Below are 12,494 nucleotides of genomic sequence, written 5' to 3' on the forward strand. Positions count from 1 at the left end.
CCCTATGCATCAGTACTCCTGTATCCCTTGGATAAATTCCTAGCAGTGCTATTGCTGGGTCATAGGGTAGGTCTATTTTTAATTTTCTGAGGAACCTCCACACTGCTTTCCAGAGCGGCTGCACCAATTTGCATTCCCACCAACAGTGCAAGAGGGTTCCCGTTTCTCCACATCCTCTCCAGCATCTATAGTCTCCTGATTTGTTCATTTTGGCCACTCTGACTGGCGTGAGGTGATATCTGAGTGTGGTTTTGATTTGTATTTCCCTGATAAGGAGCGACGTTGAACATCTTTTCATGTGCCTGTTGGCCATCCGGATGTCTTCTTTAGAGAAGTGTCTATTCATGTTTTCTGCCCATTTCTTCACTGGGTCATTTTGTTTTTCGGGTGTGGAGTTTGGTAAGCTCTTTATAGATTTTGGATACTAGCCCTTTGTCCGATATGTCATTTGCAAATATCTTTTCCCATTCCGTTGGTTGCCTTTTAGTTTTGTTGGTTGTTTCCTTTGCTGTGCAGAAGCTTTTTATCTTCATAAGGTCCCAGTAATTCACTTTTGCTTTTAATTCCCTTGCCTTTGGGGATGTGTCGAGTAAGAGATTGCTACGGCTGAGGTCAGAGAGGTCTTTTCCTGCTTTCTCCTCTAGGGTTTTGATGGTTTCCTGTCTCACATTCAGGTCCTTTATCCATTTTGAGTTTATTTTTGTGAATGGTGTGAGAAAGTGGTCTAGTTTCAACCTTCTGCATGTTGCTGTCCAGTTCTCCCAGCACCATTTGTTGAAGAGACTGTCTTTTTTCCATTGGATGTTCTTTCCTGCTTTGTCAAAGATTAGTTGGCCATACTTTTGTGGGTCTAATTCTGGGGTTTCTATTCTATTCCATTGGTCTATGTGTCTGTTTTTGTGCCAACCACCCGCTGTTTTTATACCGTGTACAGGCAGGCTTTCTTTCCCTTGTTTCCACATGTTTATAGAACTTCCGGTTTCTGCCTGGAATACTTCTCTGCATGAATGTTCCTCATGCCCTACAACTAGACCTCTCACTTACTTGGGGCTCAGGGCAATCAGTGTAATTGCCAGATTCCAGAATGCTTTTAGGACCCCCCAGATTGGAGAGAGGTGACTCTCCTTATTACTCTTCTCTTGTGGTGGAAGTTACTAGATCATACTGTAATTGCTCACTCACACATGTCCCCTCCAGACTGTGGGAACAAGGGCAACCCATGTCTTGCCATCTTACTCACCCTTGTAGCCCCTGTAGCTAGCAGCCCCTTGCCTCAAGCAGTATTTTCATAAGTCATTAAATCATAGATACTGTAAACGTATGCTTGGCTTTCAGTTCAGAAGAAGAAGACGAAAAAGAATGGCAAGAAAGAATGAGTCAGAAACAAGCATTACAGGTACATACGTAATTTTTGAATTCAGAATATGTTCTACCATTTGAAATGAATGACACAAAAATGAATAATGAGGTGGCGTGAATTTATGAAAGTTCCTGAAAAACAGACGCCTTCTTTACTGTGCATGTGTGTATAAGTGTGCATGTGTGAATATACGTATGAGTACACATGCGCCCACGCACATTTATGTGGAGTTGGTTGGCCATTATATATATCCAGATATCTAAAATAAGCCATCTTTCCTTTACAACCAACCATCCAGCCAACCAACCAACCAACCAACCAACCAACCCACCAACAAATAGTAATGCATACCTGTGTAAAAATATAGAAAAGGTAGCACCCATAAATGACTTCAGGTAATTCGGTATATGTTAGTCCATTCTCCCTCCCTCCTCATTTCAGTTGAGTACCTGTGTGTGTCTGGGTACATCTGTATGTGACAGGTATACATGTATGCATACATGTGTAACCACGTCTGTGCTTAGGTTCCACTCGCCCATTGCCGTGTAACTGGGTGACGTGGAAATGGTTGTTTGTGTGTCGTCTTCTCTCCCCGTTCCGGGGGTTGGTGAGCTCAGCGAGGCAGTGCTGTCTGCATGACTGCCGGGTAGATGCAGACGGACTGTAGCTGGGGCTGGAGCCCCCTCCAGGGCTTCCTCACTGCATGTCTGCCGGTTGACGCTGTCAGTCAGAACACCTGCCTGGGGCCTCTTCGTGTGGCCTGAGCTCGTTCACAGCGTGGCACTGTGTTCCAGGGGCTGGCATCCCAAGAGCCAGTGCCTGGCAGGGCCCTGTGGCCTTTTCTGGCCGGCTTCAGAAGTCGTGCAGTCTCCCCTCCTGCACGTCCTGTCTGTGAGAAGCTGGTCCACCCCCTATTTAAGGGGAAGGATTACATGAAAAGAGGGATCAGAGAACGTGTGGTCATGTTCTAAAATCATGACCACACACGTTTTAATGGATGACATTTTTATGAATTGTATATGTCTATACATATGAATTTTATGAATTGTATATGTCTATACAAGTTTTTAAAATTTTTTTCAGGTTTCTTGAATAGTGGGTAACATTCTTTGATTCCCAACTTAACTGGTCTTTTATGTTCCTCTTGTTTTGGTACATCTGGAAAAAGACCTTTGAGCTAAAACCTCAGGCTCAGGATCCCTCAACTTGTAGAGGTTCTGCATTATTAATGTAGTGAAAGATCGCAGTCTTGGTGAAGACATGAGCACTGTGGTCAGAAAGTCCTGCATTTAAGTGTGGGCCCTCCTGTTCACTAGCTGTGTGATCTTAGACATAGTAACTTCTCCAAGGCTGGCTGGCTGGCTTGCTTTTCTTTCTTTTTTTGTAGAAGAAAAATAATAATGATGCTTCTTCAGAGGGCTGCTGGGAACATTACTGAGGGAAAAGCATGGGTGTTGTGAGCATGACTGGCCTGTCCTCAGTGCTGGCTGCTTTGGACATACACAATACACCATGCCTACATACAGGAAAGCTAACTGTATTATTTTATTTTCTTTATAGAAGAGTTTTAAAGCACTTTTGGTAATTAGTTAAAATTTAGAAAAGTTTTATACTTTTTCATGTCTGTGAATTTTTCACTTTTTATTTCACTTTTGATCATAGGTTAAGACCAAAGCAAAACTAATCTAATTAAGGGAGTTACAAATAATGTTTAAAGATCAAAGGCTCATCCCTGCCTTAGGGCCTTTGTACTTGCTATTCCTGCAGCCTGGGATGTCCTGATCAGGCTTGTTGGTGTCTTTCAAGTCCCTGCTCACAGGTCATTTTTTAATGAGGTCTTTTCTGTCTACCAGTAAATGTTTTTTCTCTTCCTGTTCTCCTAATCAACTCTCTTAATCAGATTAACCTGCTTTATTGTCTTGTTCATTCACTTATTTATTTATTTCATTATTATGTCTTTAGTTCACTCCTAAGAGTAGGGACTTTATCTGGCATGAGCTGCATAATACCCTAGCACCCAGAACAGTGTCTGGTACATTAGGGGTGTCTGGTAAGTATTTTTTCTACTGGATGAATCTGTGAGTGAATGGCTGTATTCCTTAATCTGTCTATTCACTGGTACCTAGTGCAGATTATGTACAACTGTGTTTAGTCTGTTGTAGATTATGTAGAACTATGTTTGTAAGTGCAATAAATATCTCTCAGGATAAATAGAATTAAGTGTATGAAATGTAAATTTCACGGTGTTATGTTTTACTCTTTACAGGAAGAGTTCTTTCATAATCCTCATGCGATAGATATTGAATCTGAAGACTTCAGCAGCTTGCCTCTTGAAATAAAGCATGAAATCTTGACTGATATGAAAGAATTTACCAAGCGAAGAAGAACATTATTTGAAGCAATGCCAGAGGTGAAATATACAACAGCATATCCATGCTTACGATTAAGAACTTCAGCAAGATTTTTCATTAGAAAAAAGTGGAAATTGATAAGCATTACTTATATAATATCTGCTTCTAGTAAACAACATTTGTGTCTCCGAGATCCTAGGAAGCATCATATGTTTATAAGTTTGAACTTAGACACACTTCTTCAAAGAAGCCTTTTGACTTACCGTTTAAGACCAAGTCTTGCCTCCTGCTCTGTCTTCTTGTAACACCCTGTAATGTTTCTTTCTGGTTCTGAGCATTCACATGTGCCTGTCGTGCTCACTTCTGTAATTTCAGCACCTATGTCGGTATCTTTCACATAATAAGTGTTCAGTAGTGGTTCAATCTGTAGCTTGGAGCATCTGTGCTGGCTCTACACCCACAGAAACCTGGAGCAGGTGGTGTGCGTAGTTGGGGTCAAGCTTGTCTCCTGGTCATGCTACACCAGAAGTTACTACTGCCTTTAGTGGGCAAATGAGCTTTGTTTCCCTTTCTACTGCTACTACCTATGATTTCTCACATCATTCTCTAACTCACTGGAGGACAGAATATGCATTTTGCAGCAGCATTATTCCTGATGAATGGATGTAGTATTTTTTTTTTTCTACAGACTTTTGAACATTTCTTAAATTGATACCAAAAATATGCAAAAGGCAGACAGGCGCTCTTTCTTTCCCTATCACTTCTTTGTTTTTCCACGAAGTATGTGAACATAGGAAAATATGAAGGTACACAGAAATGATATACAAAGGTTAGGAGTAAATTTATTTTCATTTCAGGGGAAAAATCCAGGCTCAGTCTGTGTATCAAGTACTTTATTTCTTAAGTGTGAAAAGATCTCTGGCTGGCCTTTGAGGAGATACAGTTTGGGTTATGTAAACAATGGTGGGAAGACATGGGAAGAAGGGAGACGGTCCTTAATGATTTTCTCCCCTTTGTTCTCTTCCTGCCACCATGGAGCTTGGGGTCTGTAGATGGGAGGGTAGTGTGGCTCAGCCGCCCATTGAATCTGTGCTTCTGATAGCAAAGGGAAATGCTAGGTCAGCCAGGTGGGACCTTTGTATAATCTGTACATTGGGCAAATGCAATATTGGTAATAGTAATGATGGTAAATAATAACATAATAGTAATAGAAGCAATATAAAGTTGGCAACCTGTTTTTGATCCCATATCTACCACTTACTAGCCTTGCAACTCTAGGGAGGTTAGTTAACATGTTTGTCTCAGCTTCTTCATTTGTAAATGGAGATAATGGCATGTGTCTCGTGGGGTGGTTGGAAATAATATGGGATGACACGTAAAAGCTCTTAGAAGAATGCCTTCCCAGGAATTGCTTTATAAATGTTAACTTATCATTAATAACTGTGGCTGTTGTGATTTATTTGGTGTCTTTTATAGGTCAGGGACCGTGCTAGGCACCTTACTTGCATTCTGGAAGGTTGCCTATCTATTAGGCCGTAATCAAAATGTCACAGTGCCTGGCATGCATTACATGCTCAATAAATGTTTTTTGAGTAAATCATTAAGTCATAAACAGTATTCGTGATTTCTTTTGCCCAGTTCTTTCTGTTTTAAAGATTATTTTTTAATAAGGCAGTTATAGTTTTTTGCTAGTATTCAAATTTTACTTTTATAATACAAAAATATCACCAGTGGGAAAAATCAATTGCTCTTTGTCCCCTTTTGGGGAAAGGGATGGAAATGTGGGAATATTATCTGTATTTAATACAAAAGAATCATTATATTTATTTATTTTCTTTTAGGAGTCTAATGACTTTTCACAGTACCAGCTCAAAGGCTTGCTTAAAAAAAACTATCTAAACCAACACATAGAAAATGTCCAAAGGGAAATGAATCAGCAACAGTCCGGACAAATCCAAAGACAATATGAAGAGGAAGGGGGCTTTTTGAAGGAGGTAGAGTCGAGGAGAGTGGTCTCTGAAGACACTTCACATTACATCTTGATAAGAGGTATCAGGCACCATCACTTACCTGATGGTTGGAAACCAAAAATCTATCGTGTTTCTGAATTCTATGAACTAGACTCTACTTGTGCAGTAATAAATGTATGTAGTTGTTAATGGATTACCTACTATTGTACCAACCCTCTTTATTTTTATTCTTGTAATTTACTGCTTTAACATTTAATTCCAGTATAATTAACATACAATGTTATATTCATTTCAGGGGTATGTTATAGCGATCCAGCAGTTCTATACGTTATTCAGTGTTCATGTACCAGCCCACTTTAAAATTAATAAATTAACTCAGTGCTGATTAAATGAAAAATTGTAACTTCATTTATGAGAAGCAGCGTTGTTTTATTCATCATACTAGAGGTATAGTGTCTTACTGTAAAACTACGTAATGAGAAATGTTTTAATTCTTCCTCAGGTATTCAAGCTAAGAAAGCTGCAGGGGTGGGTTCAGAGGCTCTTCCTTCTTCCAGTGAAATGCAGAGCAAGTCTTTTGACGTGAAGTCCTCTCCATGTGGAAAACCAAAGCCACAGGAAGAGCCTGCCACCACCCCTCCTCCTCCAAGAACGTCCCTGGCTGTGCAAGCTGCCGTGCTGGGGGGCAGCTTGGAGGAGGAGTGGGAGAGCGAGGGCCGAAGGCAGTCTGACGGGGAGAACGTACCCGTGTCACCACTCACTCTCTTAGCTATTCAGAAGGCTCTTGATGATGACGATGAAGACATGGAAATGCGCGCAGGAAACGATGTGCAGACGGGAGCGTCAGGAGTGAAAAAGCCGCCGGAGGAGGGTTCTGATGAGGAAACTGATGAAGGCCTTAAGGAAGTTGATGGAAAAGGAATGCTGTTGCCAGCAGGACCCCACCTGGCCTGTGTGAACTCTGCACAGGAGTGCGACACCAGCCTTGACAGTGGCCAGAGGCCGGCAGACTCGGCTCATGTGTCACAGCCCGTCAGCGAATCTCGTGTTCCAGAAGAAGAAATGTCACTGAGGTTCACTGTGGCGAACACAGCCTTTCAGACAAGTGATGAGTCCACAGTTAAGGGTAGAAAAGATCCAGTTCCTTCAGAAAGCACAGTGAAGAGACACAGCGATGCACCCGGACTCCAGAGTGGAGGAGAAGGGACTCCAACACCTCCGACAAGTTCGAGTTCTGTATCGAGGGATGAAACATATGCCAAAGTGTCTGAGCTGCAACCAGACCTTTGTCCATCGGGCAGAAAATATGTTTCCTCTGTTCTTTCAAGTGAGGACGAAGCAGAATGTGAAAAAAGTCCTCTTTCTAAAATCACTGGCACTGTCATTTTGCACAAAACGAGTAATACACAAATTGTCCCTTCAGAGGCAAAAAGGAACTTGGAAGATGCGGGATTGTTTGATGCTAAAGAGAATGAGAATTTCCTGAAAACCGTCCAAGAATCTGCAGCCAAGAACCCAGTGGAATCTGCAGACCAGGACATTTCAGTTCCAAAGTCCACGGAGCCAATGGAAATCGACTCTGAAGAAAGTGAATCTGACGGTAGGTGCTTGTGCTGTTTCAGAGATTCGGAACTGCAGGGTTTCTCATCCGCAGGAGCCGAGGGATCCTTTAGTGTAGTCTCGCTCCCGCTTTGTTCTGGTGATGAACTAGGGACCCAGAAAGGTGAAATGACTTTGCCAAGGACACAAAGTTGGTTCTTTCTGTTGTTGTTTTTAAAAGGAGGGAGTCCCCTGCTCACGCTCTGTCTCTCTCTCTCAAAAATAAATAAACATTAAAAAAAAAATTAAAGGGAGACCTGGGGTCCCAGTTGGTTAAGAGTTCGACTTCGGCTCAGGTCATGATCTTATGTTTCGTGGGTTCGAGCCCTGCATTGAGCTCTGTGCTGACAGCTGGGAGCCTGGAGCCTGCTTTGGATTCTGTGTCTTCTATTCTCTCTCTGCCCCATCCCCTTGTACTCTTGTCTGTCTGTCTCTCTCAAAAATAAATAAAAAACATTAAAAAATTAAAAAAATTAAAATATAAAAGGAGGGAGTACCTTAGTTGGAAAAGGTAAAGGTGAGTCTTTTAGTTTTTTATAACTTCTTGTTTTGAAATAATAACACACTTAATAAAATTGAAAGACATTACAAAACATCTTAGTTCCTTTACCCAGTACCTCAGTGGCTAGCATTTTACCACATTTGCTTTATCGTATCTCTTTATTTATATACATTTATATGTACATAGACTTCTATATGGCTATCCTCATTTTTTAAAAATGTTTATTTTTCAGAGAGAGAGAGAGAGAGAGAGAGCGCACAAGGAAGGGAGGGGCAGAGTGAGAGAGGGAGACACAGAATCTGAAGCAGGCTCCAGGCTCTGCACTGTCAGTGCACAGCCAGACATGGGGCTTGAACCCATGAATCATGAGATCATGACCTCAGCTGAAGTCGGACGCTTAACTGACTGAGTCACCCAGGTGCCCCATGTATGGCCGATCCTCATTATTCACGGGTTTTTATCTGTGAAGTTGCCTACTTACTAAAATTTATTTGTAACGCAGAATCAATACTTATCAGTAGTGTCTTTGTGGTCATTCCTGGACCTGAATAAAGTGGCTAAAAGTTAGAATTGCCATTCCGTTCCCAGCTAAGGTTGAACAAGATGTCACTGTGCCTTCTTATTTCAGCTGTCCTACAGAGGTGACCAGAGCGTGAATATGGAAGGGAGCAGGGAAGTGTAGACCAAAAGCTCTGGCTCAGGGTCTAGTTGGATGGGGTTTGAATCCCAGTTTTGACACCTGTTAGTGGGGCAGCCTCAGGCAAGTCTCTTAAAACTCCTAAACCTCATTTCCTCTTTTGTAAGATAAAGAAAACAGAATTTACCAAGATAGGTTGTTATTAGGATTTGAGATTATAAATATATTTACTCTGTGAACAATGACTATTCATGGATTAGGAGTTTGCAGTGACTTTATCGAACATACTGCAATGAATAGCAAGAATTGACTCTACACATACACAAGGTAACTTTTTTCCTGGTGTCTGCTGAGTTTCATTCTAAAGATACTGTTTCTTCCTTGTAATTAGTATTTTATGGAAAGGAATTTTTGAGGCTGTGTAAATATGCTGTTTCTGAACAAACCTTTACCACCTGTTTTAGCATTCATTGATGATTTTTGCCTAAATGATTACTATCATGTTGCCAAATGGTAGGGTTTTTGTTTTGTTTTTGTTTTTTTTTTTTGAAAGAGAGAAAGAGTGTGTGAGTGTGCCAGCCAGGAAGGGGCAGAGAGAGCAAGAGAGAACCTTGAGCAGGCTCAATGGCCAGCTCAGAGCCTGCTGTGGGCTTGATCTTGCAACTGAGATCATGACCTGAGCCGAAATCAAGAGCTGGATGACCAACCAACTGAGCCACCCAAGGCTTCTTGCCAAATGATAGTGTTTTAGTTCATTGTTCCTTATGTATTTTTTGGTTTACATCCTCTGTAAGGAAGATTTCCCCCCTTTCCCCATTTATTATTTTTTTATATCAATGTGGACCCAAGAATTCTTACTTTATTATGATTATTGTGATTTATGATGCTGTCGTACTTTATTTCTGGAATTGTCCCAGCTTTGGCCAGTGTGGGCCCCTTTAGGCTGGCTCCTGTGACTTTGGACAATTCCCCATTATATTTTGAGCATTTCTTTACTTTCTGGTCAAGATATTCCAGATTTCTTTTCTACTTATCCTGCCCTGTCCTGTCCCTGGGTCCAAGCAGTTCACCAAAGAGCCCTAGTCCTTGTAATGGAGCATGATGTTTGGAAACCAAGGTCTGGACACTGAGTGTGTTCACCGTTACTGGGGTGTCATTGCTTCAGGCCCTCTCAGGGACAAAGCCAGGAAATATATTTATGTATACACACACAAACGTGCACACACCCATCTATATTTATTTCTCTACAAATAAGTATGAATTACACATGTACAAATCTGTAAGTTCATAGTAGTATCTGCAGTCCAATTCAGTATTACAGATTTCATATTAGCTTCCACCTTTGTTCTAATTTCTTTTCCAAACAGTGAAAAACCTGACTCCTATTGTCCTTAATACATTAACCAATTGCTTGTTCTCTCTCGGTTTGTAACCATCTGATCCCATTGGTGTCCTCCTTGGTCCTGGCTGTCTTCTTGGCTCCAGTCCCCACTCTGGGATCTCCAGCCCACTCTGTCCTGATTGCATCCTGAAATCCAGCCTCCTCCACCTGAAGGGAAGGAAGGGAATCAATTTTTTTCACAGAAAAGAAAAGACACAAGAGAGGAGGGAAGGCAAATGTAAGAGAAGAGCTATTTCCCCTGAGTACTTATCCAGGATTCTTTCCGCTAAGTCACAGCTTCATTCTTTGCTATGTTCTAGTGAAGTAGCATGAAAACGTATTTAACAACCTACATGATTGTTTACATCTCTGATTATACCCTTTTGTGAACTTTAAAACAATATTAGTTAACTTAGCATATTTGCATAAAGCTTATATGCAAATCTTTGAAAGCTTGGTTCCTAACTTCAAAGGCAGTGCCAGTTTACCTAATGGAAAGGGCTTATTGTGAAGTTATAGATATTTATTATTAAATATATTTAATAGCAATATGTTATTGTTACATGTTTTCTATTAAATTCAAATCTTTTGAGAGTAAAACATTTTTTTATAAAATTTTTTTGCTTATTTATTTATTTTGAGAGAGAGAGATAGCACGAGCAGGGGAGGGGCGGAGAGAGAGAATCCCAAGCGGGGCTTGAATTCAAACTGTGAGATCATGATCTGAGCCGAAATCAAGAGTTGGACACTTAACCAACTGAACCACCCAGGTGTCCCACTGTGAAACATTTTTAAGGATACTTTGGAAAGCTCTTGATGATTTCAGGATAGTTTTAATGTTTCACTTATAAATAAAGTGATCTTGTTCATTTTGGTCCAGGAAGTTTCATTGAGGTCCAGAGTGTACCTAGTAGTGATGAACTTCAAGCTGAGTCACATGAAGCTTCCAGACCTCCCTCTGAACAAGATGAAGAGGAACCAGTAGGAACTGAGAAGGAAGAAGCCACTGGTGACTCCGAGGGCCCCCTAAGACACAACTCTGGAAGTGAGGCCTTGGATATTGAGCCACGCGACGAAGCTGAAAAAGATGCAGACAGTTCACTCAATGAATGGCAAGATATTAATTTGGTAATAATATGACATTGAGTTTTAGCTTATTGCTAAGAAAGAGCTAAGTTAAACAGCTTTTGAGCTTTAAGGAGTTACTGGATGAACATTTATTAGCTATTTGCATGCTTTTTTTTTTTTTTCCTTAAATAACAAACTTATTTTTTCATAGTTCTGGTGATTGGGAAGTCTAAGATCAAGGTGCAGGCTATTGTTGGTTCCTGGTGAGAGCTCTTTTTCTGGCTTGTAGATGGCTGCCTTCTTGCCATGTCCTCACATGGTACGGGTGGAGTGGGGTGCGGGAGGGGGCTGGTAGAGGAGGGGAGGAAGAGGGTAGGGAGAGAGGGAAGGAGATACCTCTTTTTCTAAGGCTACAGTCCTATCAGATTAGGGCTCCACCTTTATGACCTCATTTAACCTTAATTATCTCCTGAAGATACTATCTCCAGATGCAGTCACATCTGGGGTTAGGGCTTTAACATGTGAAATTTGGGGGAACACAATTCAGTCCACAGCAAGAACCACATACAGTAGCACCTAAAAGCATAAAATACTGTGTGTGCAGCTTATAACATATGTGAAAGATAACGTTCAAAACTGCAAACACTAATGATAGAAATCAGGAAAGACCTAAATACATGTAGTTTTGGATGGGAAGACTCAATATCATTAAGATTCCAGTTCTCCCCAAACTGATCCATAGATTAATGGAATTCCAGTAAAACCCAACAGAAATTTTTGTTGGATATTAACAAGCTTATTCTAAAATTTATGCGCAAAAGCAACGAAACTAGAGTACTCAAAACAATTTTGAAAAAGAAAAAAATTGGAGGACTTATACTACTTGATATCAGGATTTACTATAAAGCTACAGTAATCAGGACAGTATTACATTGGCTAAAGGGTAGATACATAGATCAGTAGAACAAAATAGAGTCCAGCAACAGAACCAAGCAACAATAATCAAGACAGTTTACTCTTGGCATAAAGGTAGACACATAGATCAACAGAACTTAATAGAAAGTACAGAAATAGATCTGTGCGTGTATGGACAACAGATTTTCAACAATGCTACAAAGGCAGTTGGATGGAGAAAGGATAGTCTTTTCAGTGGTGCTAGAAAAATAAAAGAGCTTTGGTGCCTTGAATGATATACCAAAATCAACTAAAACATCACAAATTTTGAGGCAATGTGAAGTTGAGTCTTCTGACTTTGTTTTTTCAAAGTTGCTTCACTGTAATAAATCCTATGCATTTCCACATAAATTTTAGAATTAGCTTCTCAGTTTTGATGAGATTGCATTGAATACACAGATCGATTTGGGGAGAATTAGCATCTTAGCAACACTGTATCTTCTGATCAGTGAACAAGGATATATCTTGATTCACTTAGATCTTTTGCAGTTTTCTCAGCAGTGTTTTACAGTTTTCCTTGTATAACTCTTACATATCCTTTGTCAGATTCATCTCCAAGTATTTCATATTTTTGATGTTATAGAAATTGATTTTAGTTTTTACAGTTTATAGCTTTTAGTGTATTCACAGTTATGTAATCATCACAGTTTTAGAACCTGTCCATCACCCCAA

At 40.5% G+C, this 12,494-nt stretch overlaps 1 protein-coding gene across 2 annotated transcripts in view; it reads left to right on the plus strand.

The window, feature by feature from the left end:
• LOC102956996 (basic immunoglobulin-like variable motif-containing protein) overlaps positions 1-12,494 on the plus strand; it is a 79,922-nt gene that overhangs the window by 56,578 nt on the left and 10,850 nt on the right. For both annotated transcript variants that reach the window (XM_042979890.1, XM_007075298.3), the window contains 5 exons: positions 1,336-1,396; positions 3,627-3,770; positions 5,553-5,760; positions 6,184-7,281; positions 10,681-10,928. In XM_042979890.1, the coding sequence (XP_042835824.1) occupies positions 1,336-1,396; positions 3,627-3,770; positions 5,553-5,760; positions 6,184-7,281; positions 10,681-10,928 (1,759 nt within the window). The remainder of the gene's footprint in view (positions 1-1,335; positions 1,397-3,626; positions 3,771-5,552; positions 5,761-6,183; positions 7,282-10,680; positions 10,929-12,494) is intronic.

The sequence above is a fragment of the Panthera tigris genome, chromosome A1 (genome assembly GCF_018350195.1).
Source record: "Panthera tigris isolate Pti1 chromosome A1, P.tigris_Pti1_mat1.1, whole genome shotgun sequence".
Lineage (NCBI taxonomy): Eukaryota > Metazoa > Chordata > Mammalia > Carnivora > Felidae > Panthera > Panthera tigris.